The 22983-nt window shown below is 33.3% G+C and overlaps 1 protein-coding gene across 1 annotated transcript; it reads right to left on the reverse strand.

Annotated features, from left to right (window-relative positions):
• Positions 12343-19208, reverse strand: LOC109719491. The gene is made up of 13 exons (XM_020246248.1): positions 18923-19208; positions 18741-18806; positions 17738-17803; positions 17520-17595; positions 16612-16689; positions 15901-15998; positions 15338-15411; positions 15151-15241; positions 14904-15064; positions 14439-14478; positions 14211-14276; positions 13186-13263; positions 12343-12578 (listed from the first exon to the last, which is right to left on the reverse strand). The coding sequence occupies exons 1-13, from the start codon at positions 19028-19030 to the stop codon at positions 12489-12491; spliced, it is 1092 nt and encodes a 363-aa protein (XP_020101837.1). The 5' UTR covers positions 19031-19208; the 3' UTR covers positions 12343-12488.

Below are 22983 nucleotides of genomic sequence, written 5' to 3' on the forward strand. Positions count from 1 at the left end.
GAAAATTGCATTCTATACAGAATTCAATATTACTAATGTAGTATATAGAGTCCGGCTTACTATACTATCAATAATACCAAACTTTGGTTTATTGAGTTTTCTACCGTCGGCTTACCCTTTTATCATTCTATCGTTAGAATTTAACTATTAAACCAACACCCACCTCAACCCTAGGGAACCACTATTAATTTAACGGGCACGCACTTCATCCTAAACTGCAGATCTTTTCACAGACGGCCGAGAAACTCAATAGTATTAAGGACTTGGTATATTGATACGTATAGGTAGACATAGTCTATATAGTATATATATCATATAGAGAGAGAGAGAAGAAGAGATGAGGAGAGAGAGACAGAGAGGAGAAGAGAGAGTAGGCTTGGGTTATGGGCTTATGAGCACGGACCCTCAGTTTTTCCACTTTGTTTCGGATGTTCAGACTTTCGGAAATCGGAACCGAATCGGCACTAGGAAATGATATCGAAAAATCGCCAAAAATTTTATGGTTTTCTAGATTTCAATACTCTATATCAATTTAACGGAGGACTATCGTCGATTCGGAAGGTACCGATAACATCGAAACAACAATGGAAGCCCGGGATGCGTTCTGTTCTAGGTATACCAGACGCACGTGGACTGACATGTGTTATATAGAGAGAGCAAGAGAGTTGAGCAAGGAAATACTATGGGTTATAAACGAGCCTTTACTGCGAATTATTGCGGATGCAGAGGTAAACTTTCCAATGACATCGGCTCCCTAAAATTTCTAAGACTATTTAAACTACCCTAGAAAATCAAAACTGGGTGGAACCTTAGCTATAATTCTTTATACATTGTTTTAAGGTTCACATCACATGTCTTATACGTGTTGTGTCACATCCATCAATTTCTTAGTAATACCTCGTCAACTTTAATTTTACTTTAAACAATAATAGTTTTTTGCTTTTTGGCTTGAAGTGGGCAAGCCACAAGGGGCAACTGTTAAATATTTGGACTTTGCAACTGTTGTATGGTGCATGGCACACAATTAACATCCCAAACTCACACCATGCAAGATATATACGGCTCAGTCACTGTTGAATAGAGTACTATTTTTACCGTAATATATATATATATATATATATCTGGAGAGTCCGACTGGAATGCTATCCATAGTAATCTTGTAAATAGAATTTTAATACTACAAAAACATGCGGAAGCTTCAAGAGCTTTTGCTTTTATAGCCAATAAAACTTAAATTTACTTTCCTATAATAACAAAAAACTCGCTTTAATTAAGCAAATACCTTTGTTTTAAAAGTTTCGCTTTTTCCAAAGGTTAAATATAGAAAAAAATTATAAATATTCATTTTATCATTTTTTTCTCTCGATATTTCAAATCGATGTATTTAGCCTCGCTCCATTAATGTTACGTCACTATTTATCTATTTTTTATAATTCATATCGTCAATATTCAAAGTCAAAAACAAAAGTGACATATCAGATATCGATAGAGAAACTTAAGTATTTTAGCCTTTTCCAAATACAAACTTTGGAGCTATACTTATAGGTACTTATGTATTATCCTAGCTAGGGCTAAATTTGTATATACCTCTTTTTTAAAGATAGTGTCCACCAATGAAATTTGTCAACTCATTCTACACTTTTTTACTTGAGTGGGCATATATAATATTTAATTAGCTTGGTGGGTAACTTTAGCATTTAGAGTCATTTTCACCCACTTTTCTTCGTTAAACCCTAAATAATTAAGCACTAATAAAGTAATATAGTAATCATTAGACAGAAATGAGTAATGAGTAGTGCTCTAGGGTAAAATTTTTTAAAAAAATAATAATTAATTATTACGAGCTAGGTTACTATGTTTTTGAACGTACGAAGGTCGTCTTCGTACTTTCAAATTATGTTTGATGATCGGGTATCTGATTCGGTGATCGACTCTATTAAATATGATTTACAGTGTTATAATTAACTATCTATAAACCAACTTTCATTTTTTTAAAACTTTATTTCCCAAATAAACAAGTAGACTCAAAATTAACGGTTGAAAATAAAATTCTCATAAAAAAACAGTAATAAAAGATTTAAATTTTAAAACGAAAGTATTAATCTTGCTCTTGAGGATAAGTAGATTGTTTTATTAAAATTTTATCTAATTTACATTGTTCAATACCGTTGAACTTACAAACGTGCCACATCGGCCATTAAAATAGTTATTTTTAGACCTTTTGATCACTTAGCAAATAATATCAAAAATTTATGAAATTTCATTTTTAGATAGTTCCAATAGTACAGATCATGCTTAATAGAGCCGATCGTCAAATTGGATGTCTTATCATCAAAAAAAAATTGAAAGTATGGAGAATTTCGTGCTTTCGAAAGCACGAAGGACTTCACGCTTTTGGAAGCCCATGAGGCATATTTGTATGATTTAGATTTTTGTTATGTCTAAATATCCAGCCACCACAAGTTAAATATATACCACACTAGAAAGCAGACTAATTATTAATTAAATTGTTAAAACTATTTCTATTAGATCGATCTTTTATATATCTTTACTAAGATACTGGAAATAGCCTTAGTTCAAAAGTCCTAAATTTAAATTTCAGTATCTGCAATTTAATGGCAAAAATTCATGCTTTCTAATTAATCGACGTCTACGTACTTTGTCAGTGTATGCAACGCAATCTATCGTATTTGCACTGTATATGCATTAGTATTTTCAATTTGTTTTCTATTAGATCGACTTTTGTGTAACACAAAATACATAAGACAAATGTTTCATATTCTTTCTAATAATTAACCTAGGATGTGAATATCCTCTACATAAAAGAGTCACCAACTCCATTTTTATTGTAACAAATTAACCAAAGTAGTGTCCCCCAAGTATTTGGCACCTTTGATATAAATCATAAATTAATGAATATTTCCTAATTTATTTAACTAGATTAACCCAATAATCAAAAAAGTATATGCAAACTTGTCCCATGCAACTTTATATAACTATATATCCTTTATTTCTTTACAACTAAAAAGAGTACCAACTCATTCCACTACAGCTTTGGCAAAGTTAAGAATAAATATTAATTGGTGGTCACCATTGTAAAAGTTTTCTTTTGTTAGTGTTGAGAGCACAAAGAAAAAGAAAAAGAGTAATAAAAGAAGAAAAAGGAAAGAAAAAGACCAAAATAATGGTGTTAGGATTAGAGCTTTTCATATTTAAATTCGACTCGAATATGTACCATATTTGGAATTCGATTCTCTTATAAATATCAAACTCGATTGCGATAGAAATTCTAACATCAAAGGCCTATCTTATGCGGATGTGCCGTATGCAGTATATTCACTGACTTTATAACATAATGTTTATTTGAAAACTCTGATTGGGTGTTTCTGTATTAACAATCACGTATTGTGGAAATTAAGCTATCGTTCCAACCAATATGTATATAATAAACCAAATGTCTGTTTAAAGTAGTGTCGAGAGAGTATTGTACTACCAGCAGATGAAGTGTGACAACAAGAAATATATTTATCTGTTCTCTGAGATATCATGCACCGTGCAAAATCACTTTTATAATAATTAGAAAAGTATAGCAGCGTAAACATTCACTCAAATTGCACTGAACAAATCTCAATACCAGGCTCTTAGTCTATCGAGTTTGTCGCACCAGCTAATGTACATATAATAAACCAAACGCCTCTTCAAAGCTATGTCGAGAGAGTATTGTACTACCAGCAGATGAAGTGCAGCAAGGAACATGTTTATTTATTCTCTGAGATATCATGCGCCGCACAAAATCACTTTATAATAATAAGACTTAGTTTGGTATCGAGGCCCATCTACGTTATTAGATAAAATGGAGTTTGGGTAAAAACATCAACAGATATGCTTCAGTGTTTTCTGGCGTAAAAAAATATATCATCACGACATGCAGAACGCAATATTACATACGAAAATAAACATAGATATTTTTTCAACAAATCTCAATACCAAACATGCTCTTTTAGTGACCTACGTTCATTATAGTATCATCATATTTATAAATATTTTTATTTTTAGAAAATATGCATCAACAATTTGGTCGTATTGATAATCATATATAATAGCATAATTATATATATATATATATATATATATATAAATAAAAGGTGTGGTTACTTTTTCGTGGCTCCTTTCCGGGCACTGTGGGGCCAATCATCGAAGGGATACGCCGGTGGGGCCCACCAGGGGAATCATGAACCGGGCTCATGGCTTCGCTGGAGCAATCATGCTCCCATGAATGGGTCTATCCCTCTCCGACCAATGAGATCGCGAAGCGTGTCCTCGTGTAGTGCGCGTGATAATTCGCGCCCCCGCGCTTTTTGCTCGCTTAATCTCCCGCGAAATAAATGCGTCTTTACCTTCCTTACCAAGCATGTACACACGCATAAATGCACGGAGGACCCTATACTCACCATTTTTGTAAAACGGCCCCTAAATTTTTAGTTTTAGCATTATAGTTTCCCACACTTAATTATGCCCCTAAATCAGCTCTTCTTCTCAAATAAATTCACTAATTTTACAATCATTAAATCAAATCTTTAAAATACGAAAAATCTAATTCATGTTCCTCTTTTTTTTTTTTTTTCTATTTTGATGTTTAATTATCAAATGCAGAATATAAGAAATAAAGTTTTTCGTATTTGTATCTCTTACAAAATTTTATGCCTGTCATGCAGATAACATTACTGTTTAATTAATAAGTTCGCGGGAGAAGAGGGACCATTTTAAACTATGTGATAAAATTTTAAAAAATTAATTATCCAAATTAAAATGTATGGATCCATTCACAATGTTGAAATATTTCAGGGGTCTTTAGTACTTTTTTTTTTTTCCTATAGTCATTATGAAATATGGGCCCTCNTTAAACTATGTGATAAAATTTTAAAAAATTAATTATCCAAATTAAAATGTATGGATCCATTCACAATGTTGAAATATTTCAGGGGTCTTTAGTACATTTTTTTTTTCCCTATAGTCAGTATGAAATATGGGCCCTCGGTTTTATTTTTATATTGACAACTCTTTGATTTTTGAAGTTTTAGAATTGAATATTTTAGTCAAAAATTAAAAATATTATCAAATTTGTTCATAAGTTTATTAAATCTGATGGTTTTAATTAGTTTATAGCAAGCAAAATTAGAAAAATTAATAGTTTAAGCCTAATAGATACAGATATTACCTTTTTTATATTTTTAGTTTTTTTTAAATTATTATTTTTATACAAGAATAAAAAAAAATTATCCGATAATATTTGGACAAATAAAAAATTAGAAATAAAGTGTTCAGTAATTAGAATAATTCTAATAAAAAATATTTAAATGTCAAAAGAGCCGTATCGCCAAAGGAAAGTAAAGTTCACGGGCTATATTTAAAGCGTTAAATAGTTGAGGGTGTCTCCGTACATTTTTACCTGTGAAGATGATGACATGGCACTTCACCGATAAAATCAACACGTGGATGCCAATATTCGTGCTGGTTATGATTTGAGATGGACGGCTAGGCGTACTTTGCTTGAGCCCCAGTGCGGAGTGGGGTCCTCTTTAAATTATTCCGAGTTAAACGTGAGTTAAATATATTTAAAAAAAATTAAAATATTTTTTTTTATCTTTAATTTAAGAATTAATAAAAAAATTGTTAATGATAAAATGGTATATTTGAAAAGATAAAAAATCGAAATATTCCTTTTGTCCTAATTTAAGGACAAATAAAAAAAATTGATAATGGTAAAAAGGTATATTCAAAAGAATAAAATAGTAATTTCACAGAGATAATGACGGGTGCTAATAGTTTACTAATAAAATTTAAATTTAGGAATATATTTGAAATAACTTAGCACGTTAAAAGAATATATTAATATTAGCTATTCAATAAGAACTTAGCACGTTAAAAGAATATTTTAATATTAGCCATTCAATAAGGGATAAACTAAAAAATTGAAAACTATTCAGTGGTATATAAGCAATTGCCCCTATTAAATTATATACAATTATAAAAGGCCAATTTGCATAAAAAATCCACTTATTTTGGATTTTTGCAAATCGGGCCACCTTTTTCGTTTTTGCAAATTCGGTCCGCTTTTTCAGCAAACTGACCAAAATACCCTTATTACTTTTTCTCTTTCCTCTTTCTCTCTCTTCTTCGTTTCTCTCGTTCTTTTTTTTTTTCTCGCCGGCAGAGCGGAGGCGGAGCGGAGGCAGAAACGGTCCGTCTCGCCTCTCACCCTCGTGCTCTCGCCCTCGCCCTTGCCCTCGTCCATGCACCCCCCATCTTCCTTGCTTCCGACCCTGCCAAGGCCGCACTGCGACTTTTTTTTTTTATTTTTTTCTTTTCTTTACTTCTCCGACTCTTCTCCACCGTCTCCGACGACGACGCCTCTCGCCCTTCCCTGCCCTTCTCATCTCTCCCTCTCCCTCATTTTCTGCCGCCTCCGACAACGATTTATCTTCGCCGGCGCCGACGTCGACACCGTAGAGGTCACTGCGGCGCTACAGCCTCGGAGCGGGGGGTCCTTAGCGGCGTCGTCACCGGCGCCGTAGCTGTTGGCAGAGAAGGTGACAAAAAAAATTATAGAAAAAACAGAAAAAATAAAGATAAAAAATTATATAAAAAGAAGGATGAAGATGAAATTGCATCTTTAATTACAAAAAAAATTATAAGTTGCACTATTTAAGATGTAAACTACTGCTTTAAGATAAAAATTATACTCTTTGAACGAAAATTATACTATTTTTTATCTTAAACTGCATCCTTTTAAGTGATATTTATATTGTTTCTTCTCTTATTGCACTTTTCTCCTCTTGTTGCACTGTTTCTTCTCTTGTTTACACAGAAATGGTGCAACAAGAGGAGAAACAGTGCAACAAGAGAAGAAACAGTATAAATATCTCTTAAAAGGGTGCAGTTTCTCCTCTTATTGCATTGTTTCTCCTCTTGTTGCTCTATTTCTCCTATTGTTTACACAGAAATAGTGCAACAAGAGAAGAAACAGTGCAACAAGAGAAAAACAGTAGATATATCTTTTAAAATACTGCAGTTTCTCCTCTTGTTGCACTATTTCTCCTCTTGTTTACACAAAAATGGTGCAACAAGAGGAGAAACCGTATATATATATATATATCTTAAAACAGTGCAGTTTCTCCTCTTATTGCACTGTTTCTTCTTTTATTGCACTGTTTCTTCTTTTATTACACTATTTCTCCTCTTGTTTATACAGAAATGGTGCAACAATAGGAGAAACAGTATAAATATCTCTTAAAAGGGTGCAGTTTAAAATAAAAAATAGTGTAATAAGAGGAGAAATAGTGCAACAAGAGGAGAAACAGTGCAACTTTTGTTTAAAGAGTGTAACTTTCATCTTAATGGATGCAGTTTACATCTGAAAGAGTGTAATAAGAAGAGAAACAGTGTAAATATCTCTTAAAGAGTGTAATTTTCGTTTAAAGAGTGTAGCTTTCATCTTAAAGCTGCAGTTTACATCTCAAGTAGTGCAACTTATAATTTTTTTTACAGTTAACGATGCAATTTTATGTTCATACTTCTTTTTATATAATTTTTTATCTTTATTTTTTTTTTCTGTTTTTTCTATAATTTTTTTTTGTACCCTCTCTTGCCAACAGCCACTGGTGCCGGCACCGACGCGCTAAGGACCACCCGCTCCGAGCCTGTTGCCGCGCAGTGACCTCCACGGTCGTCGACGTCGGATCGGCGAGATGCATGTCGTCGGATGCGGCGAGAATGAGGGAGAGGAGAGATGAGAAGGGCGGGGGAAGGGACAGAGAGAGCGGGTCCTATCGTCGGAGACGGCTGGAGAAGAGTCGGAATAGAAAAAAAAAAGAAAAAGCAAAAAAAAAAAGTCGCGGCGCGGCCTTGGCGGGGTTGGAGGCGAGGAAGGTGGGGGTGCATGGACGAGGGCAAGGGCGAGGGCGAGGGCGAGAGAATGAGCGTGAGAGGCGAGACGGACCGTTTCCGCCTCCACTCTGCCGGCGAGAAAAAAAAAAAAGAACGAGAGAAACGAAGAGGAGAGAGAAAGAGGAAAGAGAAAAAGTAAAAAGGGTATTTTGGTCAGTTTGCTGAAAAAGCGGACCGAATCTGCAAAAACGAAAAATGTGGCCCGGTTTTGCAAAAGCCGAAAATAAGTGAATTTTTTATGCAAATTGGCCATTATAAAATAACATATTAATTTTAGATTAATAATATTAAAGCAATTTACCTTTTTTCTTTTTTTTCAAAATTTTAAGTGTAGGTAGGACTCGTAATATGTCTCACTGTTCATAAATCAGTTCGTACTCAGGCACAAAATTGGCCAGAGCTCGACTTGTGAAATAACCGTTGTACTCTAAAAGCTTAAGTTTAAGTTGTTAGGGAACGGTGTTTAAATATTTTTATATTTAACACTCCCCCTCACGTCTCGGCTCGAGACTTTTTAGTCTGCTCATGACGTGAGCTTGAATTAAATAGAAGGAAATTATTATGCTAGGAGCCTGTCGTAACTCGAACTCAGGACCTCCTGCTCTGATACCATGTGAAACAACCGTTGTACTCTAAAAGCTTAAGCTGTTAGAGAACAGTGTTTAAATATTTTTATATTTAACACGACTTACTTATTTAATAAACAAGTCGAGCGTGAAGTTATTTTTTTAGCTCGAAAAATTAATAAATAGAACATGAACTGTTCCTAGCTCAGCTCATATTTAGTTTGATATAGCTAAAAAATAAATAAGTAATAAATCTTAATATTATTAGTATTTTTTTTTCCGCGCAACCAAACTTAGAGACCATTATTTTTAATTTTGCTTCGAAAATAAATTATGCCCTCTGTGCACTATGACACCTTAAAAAAAAATAAATAAATAAAAAGTTGAAAATTAAGCCCTCATTTGGAATCGTTGTCTTTTTTCCACTTTTTTTTAAAATTTTAATTCGATGAAATTTTTTTTGATGCAATTATAATTTTTTAGCTTATAATTCATCTGGTTAAAGTGATAAATTATAGTTTATTCAAACAAATTTTGGAAGCAAAAAGAACCTGTTGTCAAATTTTTAATTTTTGTTGTCAAATAAAAGATTAGAAACACTTTATTATTCATTTGTGCATCTTTCGATATACAAAATTTTAATTAAAATATTAAAAAATTATGGCATCAAACGAGGTCTAAAAGTTTTGTCAGACGCTTCATTTAGGAATAAACCACCAAACTACTGCACCTTCTCAAATGACGTTTTCTATTTTAAATTATTTTTGTTAACTAAGTTAAAGATTATTAAACTAAATTTAATTGTTTTGAATTTTTTCAGTGACATTCATACAGAACAACAATAATACTAACAAAATTGCTAGCATCAATAGATCTTCACTTTAATTAAAAAATAACTAAACATAATAAAAAAAAAGGGCAATTGCTTATATATCCCTGAAAAGTTCCCGACTTTCCGATTTATCCCTCTTAGAAGGCTAATATTGAAAATATCCCTCCTACGTTCTAACCTATTTCTAATATACCCCTAGAGTTAAAATATGTTAAGTAACTCTGTTATCTCTGTAAAATTACTATTTTGCCCTTTCAAATATACTCTTTCACCATTACTTTTTTTTTTATTTGCCCTTAAAGTCAGGGGTATAAAAAGTATTTTGACTTTTGGTCTTTTCTAATATATCCCTTTACCATCAACAATCTTTTTTATTTGCCCTTAAGTTAAGGGCAAAATTGGTATTTTATTTTTTTTAACTGTGGTAGATATTTAACTCACGTTTAACCCACTCAGGTTAACTTAACAGGAGATAACTGCAGGGGTATTTTGCAATAACAGAGAAACATATGAAGGGTATTTTAGAAAGAAAAAAAAGAGATAAATCGAATATTTCCAAACGTATGAGGAGTATATGAGCAATTATCCCTAAAAAGGAAGTTTCATTTATTTAATATTTAATATTTAATACAACAAAAAGGCACATAAGTTGTGGGGCCCGCGTGGAAATGGACATGTGAGGTGGTTTCCAGAAATAGATTTGACTTGAGACAGGTCTTTTTCTCAAAGAGTTTTTTTTTTTTTTTTCCTTTTTTTTAAAAAAGCGTGGGAAATTCCAAAATTTCATATTTCGCGCCAAGAAGGTTTTTTTAAGAAAAAACAAAAGAACAAGAAAAAACTCTGTGGTCATGGCTCACAACAACAGTGGTGGTCCGCTCAATGAACTATGAACTATTATTATTATTATTATTATTTTTATTTGGCAAAACTACAAATAATTCTCTTGTAAATACTTTTTTTTTTTTAATTTTTCTTCCTAACTTTCAAAGACTTATATTTTACCCCCTTAAAATTTTAAAAATATTTTAAAAAATGTACTACGTTAATGAAGAAGACAAAATGAATAAACCATCCTTAAATTTTCCACAAAATTTTTTTATATATATTTTCATCATTTTGAAAAATATTTTCGATATAAATTATAAGGGGGTAAAATATAAGTCTTTGAAAGTTAGGAAGAAAAATTAAAAAAAAAAAAGTATTTACAAGAGAATTATTTTATATTTTACCCCCTTAAAATTTTAAAAATATTTTAAAAAATGTACTACGTTAATGAAGAAGACAAAATGAATAAACCATCCTTAAATTTTCCACAAAATTTTTTTATATATATTTTCATCATTTTGAAAAATATTTTCGATATAAATTATAAGAAATGAACAGAATAATAAAAAAATTCTAACGAAAAAAGACTAAATACAACAAATTGAAATATTGAGAGAATAAAATATAAGTTTTTTTGAAAATTAAAAAGAAAAAGTTAAAAAGAAAAATATTTATAAACTTTTTTTTTTTTTTATAATTTAGCCTTTTTATTTTTATTTTCCTCTCCCTGCCATCTCGTAAAAGTCTCTAATTTTATTTCCCAAAAAGTGAGAGACTAAATCACTCCGTTTCCTGAGCACAGGTCGATTCAGAATAGAATACTAACCAAATATGCTATTCCGAGTAATTATCATCCATCCTATCATTGCTAAGCTTTGATCTCATAACATTTTAAAAAGAATAATCTTAAGAGAGAGCTTCAGATACATCTCTAATCTACCATTTGGTTCGGGGTTAAGAAAAAACTAGTTATTTTAGGGATAGGGTTAAGTTCAGGGTTAAGGTGGGGTTAGAGTATTTTTCTGTTTGGTTGAGAGTTGGAGTTAGTTCAGGATAATAAAAAATAGTGTTTGGTTGGAGTAGGTGGGATAAAAAGGTTAGTGGGTTATTATGAATAGAAAATAGTATTTGGTTAGGGTTTGGAGTGGTTAGGTGGGGTTAGCTAATCAGGAATAGCCCATTTGAGGTGGGATTAGCTAACCCACCCATTTTTGGAAGTGTTTGGGAATAATATGAGGATTAAGGGATTATTCCACCTCTTAACCCCCAACCAAACAAAGGCTAAGAGTTTACCGGTTTTTCAGTTTAATAAACATCCTTTGATTTTAATGGTATTACTTAAGATCTTTGCCATTAAACCCGCCAATAAACGTAATCCCTCCTGACCCGCATTAGCAATCTGATGATGGGATTGGATGAGGATAAGGCTAATCGGGAGTGATGGAGATCCTCTGCGCACAATCCTGATCCAATTACTCTTGTTGGAGATGATGAATTGAGTAGAGTCGAGCAGGGATTTGGGGGGGAGGAGGGAAAGAGAAGAAGAGATGAGAACAAAAGCAACAGAGATTAAAGTTGCAAAAGGGATTTATTTATAATTGGGCTCCCAGACCGCCTTCGGAGATGGGCCTAGACAGTGCTGGATGACTTCCTTCAAGGCATCGTTTGAAATTGCAGGAAGATGGCGTTTCGCGCAGTTTGAAAATACGTTGAAAAAAATATTCTGTTTGTTTCCGTACGTAATATTGCGTTCCGTATATTGCGATGAGCTGGTTACGATATATTTTCTGCGGTCTCACCGAAAAACGCAGAAGCATATCCCTATATGCTTTTTCCTCAATTCTATTTTATATTAGATAGACCTCAGTACCAAACTAAGCCTAACTATCATGATCCACTCTTGAAGGTGCTCAGGCGGATTCGGAGAGGATGGTCCGAATCAGGCAACCTCCGGGTCCGCATCCGGTAACCCGCTTCTCCCCCACCGCCTAATATCTACTGCTACTTTGACCGAATCTATCTACTCACCTTGTCCCCTTCCTGATCTTCCCCTCCAACCCTTACTTCCGCCATTACAATAAGCCACAGGGTTTTTTTCTTCGAGTCTTTCTAAAAAAAAAAAATTGTAATTTTTAAAAAAAGATTGGATAGATAAAGTTGACAACCAAGAAGTTGAGAGGGAAAAAAGTCTAAACAGTGAGCAAGCGTAACCAGAAATATATAGGATGGGTTTTTCATGAATGCAACTCTAATTCTCTCTTAAGAAGAGATTTATGACAGAAAATAGCTAAAAGCAAATAATGGGGAGATTGCAACCTTCACAAGTTTTCATACTGCTTCGGGACAAAATCGGCAATGAAGATACTACCGGAGTCGCACCACCCGGCCAGAAGGTCTCGATTAGCACACTGCAGTGGGAAGATGGTTAAATCCACATAATAAGGTTTAAATTCGAAAACTCGAGAAAAAAGGACCATATGAATACATAATGTAGCCTGTTTCCACATTGGAATCTGATAGTCTCATTGCACATCACTTAGGCATCTTAAGGTTGTTATTCTGAGTTTTCTTCGAGGATCTTTCCGTCGTTTGAATCTAAGCCTTGGTTGTGTTTGGATTATGTTTTGATCTAAACTTGATTCAGAGCCTGGATTCTAATCCAACTTGTAATAGGTTATGGTTTTGAGTTTTAGATCAAAATCTAACCTACACAGTTGGAACCTGCTAGTTTAGAATAAAACCCAATCAAATCTCAAACTTCCAACAAGATTTATGGACAACGGAAAACTATAGTAATCTTGCGGTGCCTAACTGAAAAAAACAAAACCATAGCGCATCGATGTGAATATATTTTATATGCCTACACACGGAAGGGTCCTTTTTAAAGTGTACCCAAATTTACTCTACACTCTACAGTCTACATAACTGCCTCAACTAAGAGAAGATAAGCCACTCATGATGAAATTTTCAAAGTTATATCTGAGAAGCTTCGCAAGCATGAAAAAACAGTATTACCTTACAGAATCCCAACCAATTAGAGTCTCCTCTGAATGAGAAAGCTTTTTCACTTTCTCTCCATTGCCCGCACATAACCTAGAACAAAAGCAACATTAGTCCACATGCTGGAGAATCTCTTACCACATCTCACGAATGAAAATATGTTCAGTTTTAAGGTGTGAAGGGTTCCTACCCACAAAGTGGAAGCAAAGATCTGTCATTTATGTTTTGAATAAACTGCATCTAAATACTCTGAAAAATACGGAGAGAAAGGTACATTGTAGGGTATCTCTGATGTCTCCAAAAGAGAAAAATGGAGTCTCAACAAGTGACATTATTAATGTCATCATGTGTTAAATTGGTAGGAGAATTAAAATAGAATCAAAACAGTAATGCATTTTATAACAATAAGTTAGCGAAGTTTGAAAAACAGGTTCATTGAAAGGGGGAAAAAAAAAGGATAAGGATTGCTACATAAATTGTGATTGTTTCAAACTAAAGCACCGTTCTCTAATTCACAGGATCATCAAAAGATTAAAAGGAGATGCAATAATCCAGATGATAATTAGCCGATCGTGGTGGTGCGAGGTGCTTGTTATCTCTCTATAAGAACTTATTTTACCCCTGTATTAGAATAGTTCTCTGGCCCCACTCAATGGAGGCTTCGCCCTCCATGGTATAAGATGGCCTAGTTGCATAAGCAGCTAGATGTTGTAACTTGTAACCCACACATGAAACATGTGAACGGAAGTTTGGGCAAATGACAGGAAATATGCTGTTGTGCTAATGAGATTTCCTCAATGTAATCAAATAATAAGAGCTTGTCACCCAAAATAACAGCTCGAGAGAAACAAAATAAAACATGGATGAAAAGAAGAAGGATGAAAATAGGCCTTCATCCAAATATGCTCTCACCATAATAGTGTTGAATTTTAACTCAAAGCGCCTTAGCCTTTGTCTAACATGGGGCTTAGACTAAAATGACTAACAAGACAAAAGAAAAGAAAATAAATAAGAGTATATATCATGGGTTGATAGCCTACCTCATAATCAACACCTTGAACATAAATGTAAGCCGAGTCAATTGATGAAAATGAAAGACCTGTTATCTGCATTAAAAAAGAGGGGGAGAAATCAATCTCTAAACATCCAAAACCAACATACTCTACATAAACTCATTAAAAGACCAATCATTCTATAGCCCAAGCCGGAAAACTCTAATACGCATGCAAAATGTAGTAAGAAGATAAATAAACAAAAACTCAAACAACCTCATACTTGGAGCAGTTAACCCATCGTGANAGAAAAAAAAAAAAAAAAAAAAAAAAACAAGAGAGAGAAAAGAATAAGACCCAGGATGTATCATTCATCCAGCCAAAAAAAAAAAGGAGTTATATAACTAATCACTGACGTCTTATAACTGATATAAAAATAGTTTTTGAGTAATAGAGATCTCCCAAAACAGATATAAACTGAAAGTAGCCGGTGAATTAATTTGGTTTCTAAGTTAACTTCTTATCAGGAGTTTAAGGGCCTGTTCAGCCCAGTGGTGCGTTCCACACAGGGAAGCGTCATACTGTGGTCTGCAGGAGATCCACCACTGGAGCTACTGTGGATGCAGTTAAATGCAGTGGTGGCCCAGAGTGCAATGCAAACACCAGGACAGACTGCTTCCACAGTGCGCACTGCAAAAGCTGTTCCAAACCAGGCCAAAATCTAGTATAACAACTATTACCTACCTGCGATGGTCATAGACTGTTACAGTCCGATCAGTCCCACCGACGGCAATTTCCCCAGATGGTGAACTACAAACAGAATAGATTAGATCGCCTATGGATCCACAGACACGTTGTATGCAGCCACCATTATGGTTTGTTCTCAAATCCCATACACTCAGCTGTCCATAAAAAAGTAATTTAACAATCTCCATTGGATAGTGCCTTCCTGTAAAGTATATGAAGTGAGATGGATAAAAGCTTTTACCTGAGAACCTTCAGCAACAGCTAGTACAGAAGAATCCCCATTACAATACATTGAACTCTGAATAAAACTTAAAGAGGACGGATACCACAACCTAGAAGATATGCATAGAAAAAATAAATTATCCAAGCATCCAAAAAATGCAAAAGAATTTATGGAATATATTTTTAAAGTTAGAACGGAAACTTACGTGCGTAAGTTGCGGAGGTGAATATCTTGATCATAAACATCGATACTTTTGCAGAAGGATCTGGCAACTGCGACCTAAAAAAAAAAAACTATTTAGAATCAATTTAACAGATCACAAACTTATGTTAATGCTATTGTTAAAAATAATAACTAATCAGCTTAACAAAATACGTATTCCTTATACTTTGGGAAGTATATTTTACATGATTTCAACAGCATCCAAGAGTTAAGACGACAGGTTATGTCAGAAGAGTCACATTGAGAAAACGAGGACTAGAGATCCCTGTCACCCATACCACCCAACAGCATGAAAAGCTACAATATCCAATAGGCCAATCCTAAGTGCGCAAACTACAAAAAATTCTACTAAACTCCTTCCTTATTAAGAACCAGCATTGCTGTGGTTATGGGAATAGAATGAAGTTGTTATTATACTACTAGTTCCTAGAAATATTAAGGTGGATATGATGATTGTCGAAAAAGGAAAGTATGCCGTTCTACAGGAAAGGCAACACAAGAAGCCAGCAGTTCCATTAATAAAGGTGAAGGCTGGAGTAGTTATACCGTCGACCAATGGATCAGGCTGAAGCAAATACCTGCCCAACTCCCTTCTCCTATACCACAATCCCGAGGCAGTACTGAATATGAAAGCCTGTCAATGTCTGAGAGAATTCAGCATCGGCATACTTTGAGGGAAAGAAAATTTAGACAAAATTTTATTTCTTAGAGCTTAATTTGATAATTATTGATCTCCATGCAACAGCATATTAGCTTACACCAGAACTTAAATATTCATACATATTATAAGCCTTTTACGCCATAATCAGATTGCAGGATTTGATTGGACCTACACTACAAATGGATAACAAATTCTATGAAAGAGCACTAGAAGATAAAACACCTCAACTCAGCTTAATTCATTCTTCATTCCATAGTAGGAGGGAGGGGTCAGCTGTTTGAATTCTAAAATCATTATTTGGAATCAACATTAATGCTCTTTCACCTATCAACACTATTGTGAGCTATGTCTTCACTACAAATTGTGGCATATCTTTCCCAATCACCTATGACAATCCCCTGTTGATCAATGCAACTAGTGCTCTAGAATCAATACTGAAACAAGCAAGCATTGACTTTGTATATTATATGCAAGTGGTATGAAATTGTATTTTGTGAGCCCTTTTAATAGAAGATATAGAAATAGAGCAGCTCACTTAACAAAATTTGCGCCTAAGATACTTTGCATTTAAAAAAGAAAAAAAAATTAAATGGTACCAGCAGCAGTTGTATCCAATCGCGATATGATAAGGTGGCCATACGAGTCGACTGTACCCAAAATCAAGAAGTTATAATCTGTAATGTCATGACAGATGAAACACGGCTCGTTAAACAAATAAGCAAAACTATGAACCGAGAATACCAGGAACAAGAAACCATTCAGGTTATTGTTTTATAATTTAGAGTGAAGTGGAAACCGCAAAGTAAAAATACATGAAATACGGGTACTTAAATTATAAGAGCAAAGGATCTTAAGCATAAGTCCCAATAGTATACAATGTTGAAAAGAAAGCATATGGCTGAAATAATTATGAGTCCAGTGCAATGCTGTTCATGGGAAATCGTGATTCCACCAAAAAAACTCAAATGAGTATAATCTTCTATACGAGCAAAGAGAGATTCTGGATCAGTCCCTTTTACTTTGTCATTTCGTCTTTTTTTTCCTTTTGTTTAATATATTCTAAAGGTGTATATGACTTTGACATAAGAAAACAAAATAAGTAAGCATATTGAGATCCCTTATTAAAGAATTAATTGAACAACAGAAGTTCACACGTCATGAAGCCTAATGCCAAAAAAGGATCACATTAATTTGTCAATACAATAACAAATACAATTAACCACAAATGAGTGCGACACAAAAATAGAGAGAGAGAGAGAGAGAGAGAGAGAGAGAGAGAGAGAGATATGAAAAAAGTTAAAGTGGAGATGTCAGTAGGATGGGCCTAAGACAAAAGTAAGACAGGAAATGATGCAGTATCCGTGCATACAAATTATTATGTTTATATTATTGGTGATAGCATCTAGAGAATGAACGTAAGAAGGAGCCGGAAACAAACTTGATAAACCTAGTTAAAAAAAATGATAATAATAATGACATATCACGAGGAGCGACAAGAACTTACCATCCCCTTCTGCAATAACTACACTTTGAATCTCAGATCGATGGGGACATCGATCTACAACTGATGAGTTTATGACCTTCATAAAGTGAATGACTCAAGAAAGTAAATAACAACAATGAAACAAAGAAATAACAACCCAGGTTTTTCTTTAACAGACAAAAAAAAAAAGTTTTCCCTCCAACATCTGTATTTGGTAAAGAAAGATACGGAACACATACCTGTGCATGAACAGGAATCAAGAGACTCTCCTTTCCTTTAGAAACAGTCGAATCTTCCATAGAGATCTATGATGCATGCAAAGGAAGATTACTCTTAGTTAAGCATCATCAGTTCACTAAGTACATACATTCCTTCAGTAGCACACTACAAAATGTCTAGTATCAGATCAAATCCTGCTTCTACATATAACACCTAAGGAGCAATCAACTTTTTGTACAGTAATCAGAATTTTTCTCCCCATGATAACCATCCTAATGACTCTTTTAAGACACAAAGTAGTCGTGCAACAATCGACAAGTAAAGCTGCAGAGAGCTTCCTTCCAATCTCAGTAGGTGTTTGGCTGCGCAATCCGCCTGTTTGGATTTTGCAGTTGCGTTTGCGGTTCCAGATGCAGCAGCAAAAAACTGAATTTTTGAGAAACCTCTGATTTGGACAAATAGCCGGGCCAAACAAGGCCTTCATAGGTGTCTCAGAGTAATATATATTTTCCGATCCTTTTTTCCTTTTCTAATTTTAAACCAACACCCAATAATATCTCTAACGAGAAAAATTCAACTTCTAAACATGGAGCACTCAACACTACAGCATCCAAGAAGATGCAAAAGCTCATTAGTATACTTGCTGAATCAGAAAAGGCCTATCTACGGCGATAAACCCCAATAAATTGGGTCGATTGCATTAGTCACGTTCCCATTACTCTATCAATGAATTGCCCAACGAACTAATCCACATCTAAAACTTAACAGTTGACGACGAAAGAGAGTAACAAATGCAGATAATAAAATCCCTAAACACGATGCGATCACCATTTCGCACCTCTCAACTACAAAGTGAAATAGTAAAAACAATATTAAGAGACGCTCACTGGGATAATCATTAGTGCTGTTTCGACATTTCAGACCAGTGATTGAATCATCAAAACATTGCTCCGGCGCAAAAATAAGATCAACGGCAAACAAGCGAAATGGGTCGACCGCGAAGAGGCCGAGGAAGACGCTTACCTCGATCTTGTAGACGCGGCACCCGGAGGCGACGTAGGCGGAGCAGGAAGAGGCGCCATCGTTGACCTGAAGTGGGGAGGAGGAGGAGGAGGAGGAGGAGGAGGAAGAGAGACCATGAGAGAGGGGGAAGAGGAGGAGGAGGAGGAGGAGGAATCTAGGGTTAGGGTTAGAGATGATGGTACGTGGAGGGCGAGGCGAGTGGGTTGGAGGTGCGCGGGAGAAGGGTCGGGGAGGAGGGAAGGGGGAATGAGCGCCTTGCGAAGGCTCTTCGCTTCCAACATCCGCGCCATCTCTCTCTCTCTCTCTCTCTCTCTCTCTCTCTCTCTCCCTCTCTCGCTGAGCGGGAAAGAGATGATGATGATGATGATGATGATGACACACGAGCTCGATGGGATTTTTTAGGCACGTTCTCACTCTCTCTTTTTTTTTTCTTTTTTTTTTTTTTGAAAAATTTCATATACTCTCCCGTAGTTTAGCGCTTTCTCATTTTTAGTACTATATAATTTAAAATAGACTAAATTATAAAAAAATATCCGTGGAAATCTTATTTTTTTATTTTTTTTTCCTGTCATTTAAAAACTTATACTTTAGCCCTTGTAAAATAAAAAATATTCACTTTATCTCCCTACCGTTAATGATTCGTTAGAGTTTCGTTATAAAATATTTTTTATGCCAAAAATACCATAAGCAAGATGAGAAAGGAGACGAAATTAGTGAGAAAAAAAATAATCATTTTGTCATTACATTTCATACTGTACCCTTCTATAAATAATTTTTATTTTATAAAAAAACAAAGTGTAGATTTTTAAATAACAAGAAAGAAAAGTAAAAAAATCAAATTTTGATGAAGGATTTTATGTAATTTAGCCTTTAAAATATATAACTTTCAAATTCTGTAATTTTATTTTATATTTTAACTCTTCGTTAAAATATATAGGAAAAAACTCTTTGGCTCTCGCTCAGCGAGACTATTATTGAGAGATTGAATTTGTCCCCCTCTTATAAATATCTTTTTTATTTATTTTTTTCTTTCTAATCTTTAAGGGGGATAACGAAAGTTATCCCTACTATTCCGCCAAATGGGATCATTTTTTACTGGGATATTTTATTCCGGTAAAAACTTGCTATTCCCGGTTATCCCGGAATAGCAAGCTTTTTACTATTCCACCATTTTGGTAGAATAGTGCTATTCCCATGCTTAATTTCAAACTTAATTAAAATTATAAAATAAATTAAAACTAAATTATATAAATATAATATATTATATATTATAATACATTATTTTTATTATAAAATTATTAATTGTGCTATATTAATACATATTATTTATATTTAAATATTATAATAAATTTTATAATAAATTATATTTAAATATTAAAATAAATTAAAATTTAAAATTTAAATAAATTTAAAATTTAAAATATTATAATAAATTATATTTAAAATTTAAAATTTGTAATCTCAAAATTAAAGTTTATAATTTTAAATTCCACATTTTAAATTTTAAATTTAAATTTTGAAATTTTAAATTTTTGAAATTTTAAATTTGAATTTTATTTTTTTTCAAATTTAAATTTGATCTTAAATTTAAAGTTAGAAATTTAAAATTTAAATTTTGAATTTAAAATTTGAGATTTTAAATTTTAAATTTTAATTTCAAAATTTGAAATTTAAAAGTTAAAATTTTAAATTTTAAAATATAAATATAAAATATAAAAATTTAAATTCTAATATAAATAAAAAAGTGATAATATTATTAATTTTTATTTATAACTACCCACTTTAAATCTTATTCTATCTTACCTAACCAAACGTTATTTTTCTTATTCCCAGAAATAACCCAATTTTCATCCAAACGCAAAATCAATCTAATCCTCGTTTATACTTCAATTTATACCTATCCCTGGAATACCCACTTTTTGCTTATCCCCGAACCAAACGATACCTAAGAATCTATAGTTTGCCCCTTAAGAATTTCAAAAATATTTCAAAATAAAAAGGCATTAATGAAACGAGTAAAATAACCAAATTAATCTTACTTCTTTTATAAAGAAAAAATAACTTTTTAATATATTTCTTTCATTTTGAAAAAAAATTTTCGTATAAACTATAAAAAATAAACGAAATAGTAATAGAACTCTTATGAAGAGAGAACTCTTATGAAGGGAGATTAAATACAGTAATATTAAAATATAAATTTTTAAAAATAGAAAGAAAAGATGAAAAAATAAGTATTTATAAGAAAATTTTCTAGAATTTATTGGCAAAATAGATAATGNAAAAAAAAAAAAAAAAAGAGAGAGAGAAAAAAAAAAAGAAGATATTTTATCTAATTTAACAAATCTACAAAAAATGGTCTAATATTGTAAAAATATAAAATAGATGGATTCTTTTACGCAAATTAGCCGTAAATTATACTGCAGATATAAAGTATGAAAACAATATATATTATTTCTTCCTTTAACCCCATCTAAGTATAAAATTGTTATATTTCTTTCCATTAGAATTAAAAAAAGAAATCCTGGAAAAAAATGTTATTAATTTGCCATGTTAGTAAATGTAAATCTTCCACCCCCATCTGAGAATTTAAATTTCTTTTTTGAGATTTTAATGTTCAAAAAACTAAATTCATAAAGCGAGTAAGTAAACATGAAGCTTTCGACAACTAAGATGTAAAATTTACACAACTTTAAAAAGATTTCTAAATACAAACTGGTTAATATCATTGCCCGAAAACAAATGGAGGAACGCGTAAACAAAAATAAATAACTAAATAAATAAACAAGATGTTGATACATCCAAATCCGAAACAGAAATAGTAATCACAGAAGCTCAATGTGTGATACTTGATGATCTGATGCCAAACCAACAAACAAAATCTACTTCTTACAACAGCAGCTTAAAGCACTTGATAACACAAAAGATAACATGATAGAAAAGACATTGAGAAGAAACAGAAACAAAAGCACACAGATTATCATTCTCAATTCACAATCATTCTACCGTTTGGTTCGGGGTTAAAAAAAAACTAGTTATTCCAGGAATAGGGGATAGGATTAAGTTCAGAGTTAAGGTAGGATTAGAATATTTTTGTGTTTGGTTGGGGGTTAGAGTTAGTCCAGAATAGTAAAAAATAGTGTTTGTTAGAGTAGATGGGATAAGAAGGATAGTGAATTATTATGAATAGAAAATAATGTTTGGTTGGAATTTTGTGGGGTTTGGTGGGATTAGCTAACCCGGGATAGCCCATTTGAGGTGGGATTAGCTAACCCCACTCATTTTTGTTTTTTGTAGGTGTTTGGGGATAATATGGGGGTTAAGGGGTTATTCCACCCCTTAACCCCCAACCAAACAAAGGCACCATTTGGGTTTGCATTGTGGTCGAAAGGGTCGAGTTTGCGGTAGCAGAACCACCGCAGATGCTAACCACATTACTCTCGCGCACCGCACTGCACCGATTTCGTCGACAACACAAAGAAACCATAAGAAGTGTCAGATTTTACATTTGTTTGAATAACAAGATAACCAACTATATACCAACTCTAGCAAGAATCATGAACAAATTGATCTTGAGCTACAGTTCTAGAAATTGCGGCAATAAATTAAACAAAAATGGCAACATGCAACTACTGTCCCTACGTCTTCAGATTACAAGAAGTTTATGATCAAGTCTCAGAAAAAGCAGTTCTCAGAAATGTTCCAAATAGTCCGCAAATACAAATAAAGTTTCACCGTGTAATAAATGCCAATTATGTTCCAATTACTGGTCCAAAATCATTGCTATATCGCCTAAATCAAAGATCCGTTCTGTTAGTTTTGATCTAAGAAAGTTACTTCCGCGAGTTAAGCTGTCACAAATAACAGTTAGAATTCTTATTCATTTGATGAGGCATCTAATTTGGAAGTCAAGTGTTCTCCACTCCAAAACCTTAAAAGCAAAAAATAATTTGCTAGTTAGTTTTACTGCTCACTCAGATTATCACCGTCGATGCACATCCACAAAATTATACTTACCTAATTAAAATGCACATGTCGACACAAAGGAGCCAATTACAATCTTTAAGATTGTGACAGCAATAAACTCTTGTCTATGCGAAGATCCGTAGAAGAAATTATGATGAGTGATTCCTCGCAAGTTTAGCAATATGCAAGCATAAGAAATATCACCAAGCAGGTAAAAAGAAATATGGAAGCATTATAATGATAAGAATCATAGTCGTCCCAATCATGCTTGATAAATATG

This window comes from Ananas comosus, linkage group 1 (assembly GCF_001540865.1).
Source record: "Ananas comosus cultivar F153 linkage group 1, ASM154086v1, whole genome shotgun sequence".
NCBI classification, from domain to species: Eukaryota; Viridiplantae; Streptophyta; class Magnoliopsida; order Poales; family Bromeliaceae; genus Ananas; species Ananas comosus.